Below are 13476 nucleotides of genomic sequence, written 5' to 3' on the forward strand. Positions count from 1 at the left end.
CTTTCATCTAGAGAAGATGGACTTTAATTATAAAAATCATCGCGAGAAAGCTTCGATAATTAAGCAACATACAGCTTTTAAAGCGGCGTGAAAAATTTATATATTAATTACAATTTGTATATATATTCCTGTTCTACATTGCAATTCATAAATCGTATTTACAGAAAAATCTAGACCAAGTATCTTAGGTATAGCAATAACCTAAGTACACGTAATCTGAGTGCTGATTACGTATTGTAGGTACTACAAAATGTACTATTAATCATTTTATACAATAATGGCACCTCGCTGTACAGGATAATTAGTTGGTCAACTGCTTATTGTTCTGTTCTTTGCTGCATTTTACTATAGAGTAATTCGGCCTTAAAGCTTCGATTTATACATAAGTATATACAGCGAATTAAAGAATTCCCACCAATCGCTTTTAAATGGTCATACACTGATAATAAACCTTGAAAAAGTTCTCGAATGAAAACATCCTATTCGAACATTTTGTTCTTGCCAGAATTTCCCCAACGACGAACACATACATGCGAGAAAAAAATGTATTAACATTCACGAAAACGTAGCGCAATGAAAGTTTGATATAGAAAAATATATATAATATGTATAGATATTGGCAGGGGTTTATTCGTCGTTGGCGAAATCACGTGTATGGAATGTAGTACACCTATTCTTTACAAATGGTTTCTGTTCCTATTATTTAACAGACAGAACATATACATATGTCGATTAATATCAAAAATGATATCACGTTCCGCATCTCTAAAGTCTCTCTTTCATTTGTACTTCAGACAATACGAAACGAACAGCATTATGCTTTCGAGAAACTTTAATAGTTTGTTCAAAGAATGAATTTGAAAAGGACATGATGCCGATAGGTGGTTATTGCATTTTGGTTGAGTCTATAGGGCCTCAGACCCACGAGTTTCTGGTGCAAATGCAATCTTCAATGTCCGTCGATGGTCACTTTGGTGGAACGAAAGTCATCAGCTCGACAACGTCGAAACTGCACTGTCTAGAAGAGAAAAGAACAGAGTCAGTTAATATTAAGAAAAATTTCTCGATAGATTTTTGGTAGGCATTGTGTTAACATTGAAAAATATTTTAGATTTGTGTACGAAGATGATGGTTTACGCGAGAAATCAATTTACATAGGTATAGAGGATAATTCTTACTATGTAAAATTAAAGCGAACTTGTCCATGTGATCAATCTGAAGAAATCAAAGATCTCAATTTTAATCACGACAATGAATTAATTAGCGAAGGAGTGAATATATTGCTCATGCGGTATTTGGCGTTAACAAATTATGAAGGAACATTGTCTTTTCAGACTATCACCATAGATGGGGAATTAACCACATCTAGTTATGTAAGAACATATCAATTTATGTTGCACAATGGAAAATGAAACTTAATTTTTTCCGGCAGGTATGTACTCCAGCCGAACGTATGGAAATAGATGGACACTTTTTAGATGTCTATACAATTCAGCGCAAAATACATAAACAGGATGGATATGTACAGATTATAAAAACTCATTTAAGTTCACATGGTATAATATTGCGGCACAATTGTTTAGATGTGCCTTATATATTAAAAATTAATCCACTGGCTGATCCAACAATCGCCAATAGTACAATAAAACTAGAAAGTCCACTAAGGGATCGTTGGTCAGAAGATATTGAAATGTTTTCTAAATATTTAGATACGAAAGTAAAAAATTGCGACAAATATTTTTAACGGTCATCATGAAACGAAAATCTGAGAAAATGCTTTTTTAACTTTTTATAGTTCTCTAAAATGGCTGAACATACGGAATACCTAGTTGATCATCCAGAAGTGAAACAACTGATTACAGACTACATTCAAACGCTACTAGTTGGTAATCACGACTGGATAAGCATTCTACAATTTCTTTTTAGACAGGTCATATTACTTATACAAAAAATATTTCATTTTGCAACAAGTTTAAATTTTGCTGGTCTCCACAGTGAAACCTGATAATGTAATTGACTTCACGATACAACATTTCAAAGCGTTTGCAAAAGATCCGATACCCTGGGAGACCAGTACAAGGGATGAAAATGATGACGATGTAATATCACAGCTAGCAGAGAAAACATCGGAAGTCGTGTGCGGTATTTGTGGATTGACCATAAAGTGTTCGAAGGAAATCTCTTCAAGATCTTCTTATGAAGAATGTCTAAACATAGTAAGTACTTTTAATCGAAGTGAATCATTATTGATACAAATAACTTTCAGTGTTCCTACGATTCTATGAAATCTATTAAATCATATGATACGTCCACCTCAACTTCATGTAAAATTAAAACAAGTTCAGAAGAGCAATCTGTTGATCCTCAAGATGATTCAAATTTAGAAACTGCTTGCAGCAAGTGCCACACAATCATGAAAACTTGTGACAAATATCAAGTAAATGTTTATATTGAAAGCATACTTCATAATTATATTATATCATCACATATTATATTCATAGAATTATTTGATTTCTAGCCTTTATCAAAATGTCCTGGATGTTTTAAAATAACCAATACATGTTCGAAATGTTCTATTATCGATCAAATAATACATATGTTAAAGGGATAATACATTACCTATATCATTTTCTGCTGGAAGACGTATCTTTATGTGAATTGCATATGACACAATTTTCCTAAAATTAAAAGTTACACTATGTGAGAACATATAGAACGTTTTACATGTATTCTAAAAATTAATATACATACCACTAGTTCAAAATTTGGTAAACAATGTTCATGGAATGAATGCTTGCAATAAAATACAACTAAGTTTCTTGGTTCTGTAACAAATAATAATTGTAAGAATATAATGAAAATAGAATTACAGCTGTTCAGGTTTTTGTTATCCTTATAGATACCTCTTACAATTATTTTCCGGTGGCAAGCTCCACACATTTGATCATCTGATAACAAAGTACATAATGATTATGAACATTGCTACAATTACTATAATTGCTTCTTAATAAATACCAACCATCGATAAATATTCCTTTCTGATGACATTTTACCAGCCTTTCGTGTAAATTAAAATAATCGTTGGATAAAGTTTTTTTGCAACCTTCTTGCACAGAAACTTGAAGATTATAATCACACATCATTTTGACTAAAGCTTTCTTCAAGCCAGGAATTTCCAAGAATGGGTCTATCCTCTGTACCATGAGTCTAGGATCCACGTAAGTCCCTATTTTCTGAAGGAGAAACGTAATAGCCTCTGAAAAAACACAACTCCGTTTAGAAATTTATACAAAAGTGCCACTATTAGCAAGATAACATTATTTACTAGGTTTGTCGAGAGAATAGTTGATTAGATCATTCCACAATTCCTCATCATCATGTTCTTGGCAAAAAGCAATAGCGCTTTCCATATCATTTAATTCCCGTGTCATGAGTGCTAAAGCTTCAGAGGTGTTTCCAATTCTACCAAGCAAATACACCATTTCTGGATAGAATTGCCTCTGACTACAAATATCCAGCGCTTGCTGTATCGGGTAAGTATCAGATCGTCGTAAAAGTGGCAACAGCTTATCCCGAGAATAGTCTGCATAGAGTCGAAGTAGTAACCCATGGTACTTTTTTGAATTTTTCGGATCCTTCTGATCTAATGCGTGTAGATACTGGTAGAGCCAATTTTTAAGAACATAAATATCATTTTTTAAATGCAAATTTCGTTATTTGGTTTGTATATCTTACCAAGTATAAATATCGATGATTATGTTCCAATCTTTGCACAACAACCTCGGGTGGCACGAATGACACTATCTCTTTCTCTAAAAAAAATAGTATAGCTTGATCCACATCCAAATCCATTAAACCTTCGATCATATCGGAGACAGTATAATATAGTCGGAACTGCCGTATAAGCTGGAACACGCCTTTGTGTCTTAATTTCAAATACATAGCTAAAGCTTTATCGTAGCTCCCACCGTAAATGTATAAAATAGCTAGAGCTTCTAAGAATTCTTTATGTCGTTGATTTTGAGCTGCTATAAGGTGCTCTAGAACAGCGCTCACAACGGCTGCGACGTTATATAATGTCGGCGACCATTCCTGCACTAGGTTAAGAAATCCTTTAGGATCCATTTTCAGATATTCGCACAGAACCATTTCATAAATCAGTGGGTCTAATTTTACATCGCCTCTTGGAAGAAAAGAAGAAATGGATCTCAGTTGATGAACCCTTGCAAATTTATAAACCTGCGAGAATATACAACAATAATCAAATTGAAAGCAAAATGATAACAGTATCCAACACCAATTTCGTGTTTCTCGCAGTTTTCCTTCAACATAAAAATCTGTAAAAATTGCCTATTAATTACTGAAACGTGTAATTGGTGTTGGACAATATAATGAAACACTGAATTAGTAAATTATACTAACTTCTTCCTCCCACAATTTTTTATCCCCTCCTAAAAATTGTACACAGAGTTTCCCTGCCTCATCGTATTTCTCACAAGCTAATAAGTGATCTAAATACACGCGGCCAACATTAACTAAATTATGCCTTTTACAGTCCTTGCCATTATTTATTGTTACAGCTTCTAATGCTTGTTTAAATTTCCCGTGCCTTAATAACCATTCAATTCTGTCATCTGCATCATATAAGCTAGCTACAACAATATCTTTTGGACTCACAATAAAAAATCTAAGTGTAAAAAAAGAAGAATTAGAAAAATTTCAAAATATCTACCACAATTTTTAAGCATCAAGAATACCTATTTTCTTCTTTTAAACAATCTAAGTGGTAATCGTTACAGCTATAATCCTGGTAACCACGTAGTGTAAGAGAATTTTCACAAACAATTACAAAATTTTGGAACTTTGGTTCAACAACATGTACTGTTGGCCTCTGTCTTTGTCCATTTTCATCTAATTCCTTCAAACATCCTAGTAATACTAGTTGATTTTCTAGTGGTGCAATACCAGAAATGTAGAAATCCACTTGAAATGTAGAGACTGAAATTAAAATGCTATTATTTATTATGCTCTTACAATCTGTAATTACTTGATTAAATGATAAATATACCTAGTTCTACTACATATTCTGGTAGGTCTCTATTAACCATTTCCTGAATTGATCTTTTCCTAATTTGAAAAATTCTTACTATGTCCACCCAACCAATTAATAATGTTCGATCATCTGACCACCTCAAATTACACCTATAGTGTTCTGGTAAAGCTCTAGAAAAGAGAAAGATTCTTTTGGTGTATTCTCTTAATTGTGTTTTACTATAAATTTTCTAATATATTAATCTTTCACTTACTCTGCAGACCTAGTCCATTTAATAAAACCTAATGAACACCTTGCATTTAAATCATAAATCCTAACACCTTTATCCGATGCCCATGCTACAAACTGTCCAATCCATGCTATTGATCTTACTGCACCTTCTGCTTCACATAACACAGTAAGCTTAATTCTAGATAAAAAAGTCTTTTCGTACAAAAGTAATTTATCATCCCCTAAAAAACAATAATATTAAAGTTATTTTCAGAAAACACAAAAATAGGACATAATGATCTTCCTTGCATACCTATAATAAATCTTCTGCCACTACTGCTTTTATAATAATTTGGATCTATAGCAATACTTTTCACAAATCTGTTAATGGTATGATTATTTTCTATGCTATAAAGACCATTTATAAAAACTTTTCCATCGTCGCTACAAGATGCAATAAAATCTCCATTATGATCTATAGAGATTTGGTTAACAGCAACAGTATGAGCCTGTAGACTCTTTGACTGAATATTGTTGCCTTGATGGTCTAGAAGATGGATCATGCCCCAATGAGAACCCAGGCATAGAAACTAAACAGAAATAGAAATAGATTACAAAATAATTAAGAGATCCCTAGAAATAATCCTTCTCTGAACTTTGGTCTAGTCTGTACATTAAAACAGCTTAATTTCTATGACACAAGAACATAAGATATGAACTAAACGAATGTTTGAAAATATTATATAATGTATACCTTCGGATGCACAGCAATGCAACTAGCTGAATCGTTTTGCAATATATTATCCAAATCGTTTCGCATCCTGACGTACTTGAGCCTCGGCTCTACCTCGTCGATTTCCCGATCTGAATCATCTTGATTGTTCTGTTCTTCCTATAAAGAAATTTCACAACATTCATCGGGATCTTTTGTTTGATTGTAAAACGAAAAACTCTACCTTGTCCGAGGTGTTTTCCATACCCGTTTCTTCAAATTTTTGCCCGTAAAATCGGAATGTACGATTATTTGTAATCACGAGCTGTCAAAGTTTTCCTCGCCTTCCTTAATGAGTAATCACTGTTTCTTATTCGCAGTCTCTTTTGGTGCTCACGATTCAAACGATTTTATAATAATATAGAAAATTGTTAAGAAACAATGCGAAAGTAACCGCTTGAAAATAAATAGTTTGGTAATGTAATGCGATCAAGCCAATGCAGCAAACAGTTCGTAAATATTAGCATAGATCAATTTCACAGTGATGGATGATAAGCATAGGGATAGGTTAACACTACAGTAATGCTTTAAGTTTAAGCATGCACAATTTTCGGACCGTAACTTGCGTAGCATGCAAGGATGGGGAGTGAAATTACTTTGCTCTCATTGGCTGACGATTCACTGTTGAGACAGTGCTGTCCTCGCAGTCAAAAGCAAAGAGAAAACTATGAATGAATAAGAGAGCGTAACATCGACAATTGCACAAGAGCACTTACCAGCACTTACTAAATACTACATAGTTAATGTTAAATCCACTGCTGATTACAAACATATCAAACATGACCAGAAATTTGTTGCTGCTATTACTCTAATTTTTGATAAGTTGTTTCAATAATATTGTAGCGAAGAAAGAAATTAAAATGTCCCGTGAAAGTACTAATTTGGTGGACAACACCGTGACTGGACGGTCTTCAAAGGAACGTAAAGAAATCTTAAGGGAAATTATAACCAAAGCCGAATCTCTTCGTAAGATCTCTATGTAAATTTAATGTATATAATATGTGTGATTTATCTAGAAACGTATTAATATCACGAAAAATATGTACGACATGTAACAAATTTTGAAATTAGTTAAATAAATCACATGCACATACATTGTATAATATAGAGTGTTTCATGCTTCCCATGCATATTTAGAATGAGTCGAAAGAAAAAGATGTCATATGTACTACAAAACAACGTAGCAAATCTCAAAGTGTAATAATTTTTTAATTAACACTAATGCATCAACTTAGTTGTAGAATGTGCATCATCTGACACTAAGTAATATGATATTTTTATTCTTCTCCCAGCTCGTTTTTAAAAATACAGCTTGTTCCAGTTGCATGGAATATTCTTATAAGAATAAACTAGTAAGAATATGTAATTTACAGAAGAGGCAGTCGGTGATATCACTATAAACACGTTAAACGTATGTATGGAACAAACAGATATTATAAACAATGAAACAACTCTGGGTGAAAAAAGTATATATACCCCTATTATTTTGCTTTTTTTATACATTTATCTATAACTAATGTTTTAATATGTTGCTAGTACATAATCAAGAGCAAGTATTATTAGATTCTGAAATGATGAACATATCATCTAAAGTCCTAAAACAATGCACGCGTGCTTTAACAAAGCATATGAGCACTTATAATTATGTAGAATTTGCGCAGGAAGTGGTATGTATTACAATATAACATATATTATGTTTAATTTTTTTTTATAACAAATTTTCTATATTTGTCTAGGTACAATATGTAAAACAACAACCAAATATAGAATCAGAAGTAATAGATTGGTCATATTTAGAAAACAAAGTTATAAAATGTTTTAAAACAACTCCTAAATACAGCACATTATTAGGTTTTATATGGTTTTTTAAATGTTTATAAGTAGTGTAGGCAAGTAAGGAATATTTTATTTCTTTTCTTATTTGTAGGTACATTAGTACCATTGGAGAGAAAGGACATAACTAGAAGAAAACCAGCAATCAGAGATGCTCGGGCACAGATAAGAAGGCCTGAAAATGTTGAAGTCGTTGATAAAGAAGAGGAAGGCTTAGAACAGACTGTGAAAATGAAAGCTTTTATTACGCGGCAGTTTAAAACTAATCATAAACCTCTCGATTTCTTCAAGCTTGTTTTGCATCCTTCAAACTTTGGAAAAACGATCGAAAATATTCTGCAAATATCTTTCCTAGTCAGGGACGGAAAAATACAAGTGACAAAAGGTCTTTCTTTTTTAGTAATTGCTGAAGCATATAGTTTTCTTCTGAGCTTACTTAATACTACTCCGTTTTGATAGTAGATAGTTCTGGGATCCTAGTGGTTCAACCATGTACAAAAGATACTATGCGAACAACAACTGGACAAACTTCAAATATTCAGAATATTGTCTACTTAAATATGGATCAGTGGAAGGTAAGAGTACCTCGATGCATCTTGTAGTTCTTTAATTGCAATTAGTCAATTCTCAAACATAACTTTCTATTTCAGATGCTTAAAGACACTTATCGAATAGAAAAACCTATGATAAATTTTTAATAACGGAACGTAAAACATTTGATTTCAATATTAGTTGCAGTAAGAATAATCTTTGTCATTTTCGATCTATATTTTGTAAAGAGTATGAATTATTTCGTTTAAAATAACAGAAAAAAATATACTTTTGTACTTAAAATAAATGTGTATTTTTCTCTATTCCTGTCTCAACTTAAAAAAAGAACGTTTTACGAAAACGAAGGATGATTTTGAAACTTCGCATTTATCCATACGTTTTTGTAAAATTTTTATTAATTCCTAACATATACTATAGTGTCTTAAGTATATGTTGAATAATAACAATGTTCTTCGATCTATAGCTGGTGGAAAACATCCTGAACAGAATTATAAAATTTACAGAAATTTTGTGGCTAATTATGTTCACGATGTTCTCAACACTTTAGTACGTCTCTGTGAATTTTCATAAAACTGAAAAAACAATCTTCTAATCCCCGTTTTGCAATTTCGATACAAAGACACTTGACAATTTTGGATAGAAGTCAATATTCCTCTTGTAAATAAAAAAGAAACAGGTTTGTATTATTAGAAGATCGTTTTAATTATTTATTAATGACATGATTACGATGACTGTGTTTTCGTCTTATTGCTTGGCTAACGATTCTGCCTTTGCTTCTACTTCTTCAATGGGGCCGACCATATAGAAGGCGACCTCTGGAAGATGATCATAGTCTCCACCTAAGATTTTCTGGAATCCTTTAATAGTTTCTTCCAATGGTACTAATTTTCCGGCATGGCCAGTGAACACTTCGGCAACCTATATAAAAATAATTAACAATCATGACATAGCACAAAAGAAAGTCAATTTCAGCGATACAATAAATACAGAGATACCGTTACCTGGAATGGCTGAGACAAGAACCTCTGGATTTTACGAGCACGGGCTACAGTAAGTTTGTCTTCTTCAGACAATTCGTCCATACCCAAGATTGCGATAATATCTTGAAGTGATTTGTAATCCTGCAAGATCTTCTGTACACCGCGAGCAACGTTGTAATGCTCTGTTCCAATAATATTGGGATCCATAATACGGGAAGTAGAGTCAAGGGGATCGACGGCGGGATAAATACCTGATATCAATCATTCAACGACAATGTTAGTCTTCTTCCAGAATCTATTGGAACGTTATTAGAGTAACAATTCGTTTAATTACCAAGTTCGGCGATAGCTCGAGACAATACAGTAGTAGCGTCTAAGTGAGCAAATGTGGTGGCAGGAGCAGGATCAGTCAAGTCATCAGCAGGCACGTAAATAGCCTGCACAGATGTAATGGATCCCTTCTTGGTGGTCGTAATACGTTCCTGCATGCTACCCATATCAGTTGCCAAGGTTGGTTGGTAACCGACGGCGGATGGAATACGACCCAACAAAGCAGATACCTAGGAAACGTCAATTATTATTAATGAAAGTCTAAATCGAAAATAACAGAAAAGTATAGGTGACACATACTTCTGAACCAGCCTGTGTAAACCTAAAGATGTTATCAATGAAGAGCAATACGTCTTGTCCTTCCTGATCGCGGAAGTATTCGGCAACGGTCAATCCAGTCAAAGCGACTCGGGCACGAGCGCCTGGTGGTTCGTTCATTTGACCATACACCAGAGCTACCTTGGAGGTCTTGTCCTTCAAGGAGATGACACCGGATTCAATCATTTCGTGATACAAATCGTTACCCTCACGCGTTCGCTCGCCCACACCAGCAAACACGGAGTAACCACCATGGGCCTTAGCTACGTTGTTGATCAGCTCCATAATCAATACAGTTTTACCGACACCGGCACCACCGAACAAACCTAACGAATCATATCGTATTGATATTATTGTTTAGACCATTGCACCATGAGGTTACATATATATGTAAAAAATCAAATTTACCAATTTTACCACCCTTGGCATAGGGGGCAAGAAGATCCACAACCTTGATACCAGTTACCAGAATTTCCTGTTCAACAGACATTTCTACGAATTCAGGAGCATCTGCATGGATGGGAGCAACCTTGTCAGTAGGAATGGGTCCACGTTCATCAATTGGTTCACCAATGACATTGATAATACGACCCAAGGTCTCAGCACCAACAGGAATACGGATAGGGTATCCAGAATCCAAAACAGTTTGACCACGAACCAGACCCTCAGTACCTGTATAAATACATTTCATCATAGAAAACTATAAGTACAATGGTCATCGAACATTATTTGAATTTGATTAAAAATAATAAAAAAAGGTTAATTTACCATCCATAGCAATGGTGCGCACTGTATTTTCTCCAAGATGCTGAGCAACCTCAAGGACTAGTCTGGGGCTACGATTTTGAACCTCCAGGGCATTAAGAATTGGTGGAAGTGCATCATCGAACTGAACATCAACGACGGCTCCAATGACAGCCACAACTTTTCCTTGGGCCCCACTCTTGCTTGCAGCCTTTGCATAATCTCTACCTAATTGTAAATAAACAGTGAATATTAAATAATCTGTACAATTATCTTTGTACACGGCCAACCAACATTTGTCAAACTTCACAATTATATATCCAATGTTAAATTATTATTTTCCTCAGAAATTATGCATCCATAGGACCTATAGATGAAATAATGATTAAAATAAACTCGATTGAATATTAGATAATACTCACAAGAAGTAAGTTACATAATACAAATTACATGTGTACATTTCAATGAAAACTTAACAAACTTGAATTTCAGACTGCATAAGTATCCGTAATTACTTTATTAAGTGCAAATGATATGTATTTATCGAAAGTTCAAACTTGTTTAATAACTTATACAAGGAAAGAAAGATAATCGATTGTCCACGAGACTTGACTGATGATAATAAGTCTAAGAAAATCAGGTATTTCTTACACCGTGATATTCAAGAGAGAAAATGCGATTCAAATAAAAACCGAACAATGATCGAAATACTGTCAATTGTAGTCATGACAAAAAACCGTTTCAATGCAGTCAAAAATTAGTCGAAATGACCTTAATGCCGCCATGTTGGCACAGTGGTATCACCACTACGGTACGGTCAAATAATACGGATTATATAATCAATACAATGCTTCCTTTCCTCGATATTCGTATGTCAGTTGTAAGAATAAAATAGATAAATGTTAAGTCAGTTTGAAGTATCAGATTGAGACGGTAAAATTCTAGAGGGTGGTACTGGTGGCTCTGTAACTTGTCGGCTGTAACACGATGAGGAACGGTGCGGACAGTGTTACGAGTTTGATTACGACAGGGCGACAAGAACGTTTGATAAAATAATAAATCGGTTACTCACTGTTCACGGACAGTACTCCGGATACTTTCGCAGCTTCATTTTGGAGAAGGGCTGGTTTGACGGCCCTCAGGGCTCCAGCGGCTGCCTTTGATACAGCACTCAACATCTTGGCCGGTCAAGTGAAGAAAGGCGACCGGAATGATTTCCAATTCGTATGGACTGTACCCTATTGTACAAATTTCGCATGCGCTCTATGAGACCACGTCTGCGCGCATTTCTACTGCGCAAAGTCGTTATTGGATCGTTGCATACAACTGCGTACACGTACAATCGTAAGCCGTGTTCTTATGTGTTCTTATGGAACAGTTCCAGTTTTTACAATGCATTGAAATAAAATACAATATACATAATATTAAAAATAACCTTTCATTCGTTTTGTATCTAAAAACGGTACTTGAAATTAAATCATATATTGATTTTTCATGCTACTTTGTAGTACATACATACGTTATTCTACTATGGAACCGTTCATTTGAATTGTACTTTTATTAATGAAATAGATCATGATGTTTCTTTTCTTCATTGAATAGTAGTCTGTTTTATAAATATTGTTGACTATTTGGACCCGCCAATTATAAATTCTTCTTCAATTATATAACTACACATGTACATGACCTAACCTACAATTTTCCATGCGAAGTGTTGATACAGCTTTAAAGGTAGCCGGTTATTTAATTCCCTTTTATTTAGTATCGAATAAGTAAAAATGGTTGAGGAACAGAGAAAACGAGTTGAAGAGCATATGAATAAAATGGTGGAGCAGATTGACAAGTCTCATATTAGAAAAATGCAGGTATATTTGATTGCACTAAAGGGTGTTTTTAGGTTATTTCATTACTTGCACTCTGCCATGATACATTAATGAATATTTCTGTAGTATGTGACAATAGAAATGCAATTCAGAAATAATTTTATTTCAGGGTGACATGCACAGGTGTGCTGCAATATGCTGTGACAATGAAACTTACAGCATGCAGAAAGTACACCACTGTGTAGAGAACTGCAGCAACTCTTTAAATAAAGCTCAACATTATATTCAAGGAGAGTTTGAAAGAGTTCAGGTACTGAATCACTCTCTAATAATAAAAAACAAATTAATTGAAAACCAACATGACAAATAATAATTTTTTTTCAGAATCGATTGCAAAGGTGTGTTATGGATTGCAATGATAAAATAAAAGATCAAATGGGACCGCATCCTACACAAAACGATGTAGATAGATACAGTGATGAATTTGATAAATGTGCTACAAAATGTGTAGATAGTTATTTGGATATGTTACCTACATTAGAGAAAACAATGAAGAAAGTTTTAGCTAGTAAAAAGTATGAACAGCAATAAAATTAATGTGAATACTAATGCAATCAAATGAACACTATGTACATTACCTTACTTATATAAAAGAAAATAATTTTACATGCTGGTAAATATAACTCTAGGTCTCATACATTTAGAGTACATAGAAATGTGCATACACTACCACAATTTATTAATTACAGATAATGATGACCTGAGTTGCATTGCAGATTATGTAGCATTTTGTATCCAATACAACAGTTTTTGTTACCAATTTGTATTTTAATCGTCACAGCAAATGTTGTCATAACTGTG

The 13476-nt window shown here is 33.8% G+C and overlaps 5 protein-coding genes across 13 annotated transcripts; 3 read left to right on the forward strand and 2 right to left on the reverse strand.

The window, feature by feature from the left end:
* Window positions 1-8: 8 nt before the first annotated feature.
* On the reverse strand, window positions 9-6551 carry lt (vacuolar protein sorting-associated protein light). 2 transcript variants are annotated; one of them, XR_013034401.1, is made up of 14 exons: window positions 6220-6551; window positions 6018-6155; window positions 5577-5853; window positions 5307-5505; window positions 5069-5223; window positions 4758-4998; window positions 4423-4687; window positions 3736-4239; window positions 3326-3659; window positions 3020-3256; window positions 2911-2948; window positions 2752-2825; window positions 2620-2678; window positions 9-1018 (listed from the first exon to the last, which is right to left on the reverse strand). XR_013034401.1 is itself a non-coding variant. In XM_033480090.2 (14 exons), the coding sequence occupies exons 1-13, from the start codon at window positions 6238-6240 to the stop codon at window positions 2625-2627; spliced, it is 2544 nt and encodes an 847-aa protein (XP_033335981.2). In that variant the 5' UTR covers window positions 6241-6551; the 3' UTR covers window positions 9-1018; window positions 2620-2624. The 2 variants fall into 2 exon arrangements, 1 of the variants encoding a protein (XP_033335981.2); XM_033480090.2 differs by having other exon boundaries at window positions 2904-2948.
* On the forward strand, window positions 869-2485 carry LOC117226106 (ciliogenesis-associated TTC17-interacting protein). The gene is made up of 4 exons (XM_076525199.1): window positions 869-1038; window positions 1112-1373; window positions 1433-1717; window positions 1796-2485. Exons 1-4 carry the CDS (start codon window positions 869-871, stop codon window positions 2003-2005), a joined length of 927 nt encoding a protein of 308 aa, XP_076381314.1. The 3' UTR covers window positions 2006-2485.
* Window positions 6552-6724: 173 nt separating the features above from the next.
* Window positions 6725-8706, forward strand: Nse4 (SMC5-SMC6 complex kleisin component Non-SMC element 1). Of its 7 annotated transcripts, XM_076525200.1 has the most exons (8): window positions 6725-7001; window positions 7173-7232; window positions 7328-7501; window positions 7572-7702; window positions 7772-7886; window positions 7963-8253; window positions 8331-8443; window positions 8519-8706. In XM_076525200.1, exons 3-8 carry the CDS (start codon window positions 7453-7455, stop codon window positions 8564-8566), a joined length of 747 nt encoding a protein of 248 aa, XP_076381315.1. In that variant the 5' UTR covers window positions 6725-7001; window positions 7173-7232; window positions 7328-7452; the 3' UTR covers window positions 8567-8706. The 7 variants fall into 7 exon arrangements, with proteins under 7 accessions (XP_076381315.1, XP_033335992.1, XP_033335995.1 ...); XM_033480101.2 differs by having other exon boundaries at window positions 6725-7232; XM_033480104.2 differs by having other exon boundaries at window positions 6725-7232; window positions 7409-7501.
* An 87-nt stretch (window positions 8707-8793) lies between these two features.
* Window positions 8794-12024, reverse strand: ATPsynbeta (ATP synthase, beta subunit). The gene is made up of 7 exons (XM_033480096.2): window positions 11865-12024; window positions 10817-11020; window positions 10457-10720; window positions 10031-10374; window positions 9735-9960; window positions 9422-9651; window positions 8794-9338 (listed from the first exon to the last, which is right to left on the reverse strand). The coding sequence occupies exons 1-7, from the start codon at window positions 11968-11970 to the stop codon at window positions 9165-9167; spliced, it is 1548 nt and encodes a 515-aa protein (XP_033335987.2). The 5' UTR covers window positions 11971-12024; the 3' UTR covers window positions 8794-9164.
* Window positions 12025-12166: 142 nt separating this feature from the next.
* LOC117226108 (protein FAM136A) lies at window positions 12167-13435 on the forward strand. Of its 2 annotated transcripts, XR_004491715.2 has the most exons (4): window positions 12167-12657; window positions 12785-12925; window positions 13000-13288; window positions 13365-13435. XR_004491715.2 is itself a non-coding variant. In XM_033480111.2 (3 exons), exons 1-3 carry the CDS (start codon window positions 12571-12573, stop codon window positions 13204-13206), a joined length of 435 nt encoding a protein of 144 aa, XP_033336002.1. In that variant the 5' UTR covers window positions 12167-12570; the 3' UTR covers window positions 13207-13435. The 2 variants fall into 2 exon arrangements, 1 of the variants encoding a protein (XP_033336002.1); XM_033480111.2 differs by having other exon boundaries at window positions 13000-13435.
* The last annotated feature ends 41 nt before the right edge of the window (window positions 13436-13476 follow it).

Source organism: Megalopta genalis, chromosome 11, assembly GCF_051020955.1.
Source record: "Megalopta genalis isolate 19385.01 chromosome 11, iyMegGena1_principal, whole genome shotgun sequence".
NCBI classification, from domain to species: Eukaryota; Metazoa; Arthropoda; class Insecta; order Hymenoptera; family Halictidae; genus Megalopta; species Megalopta genalis.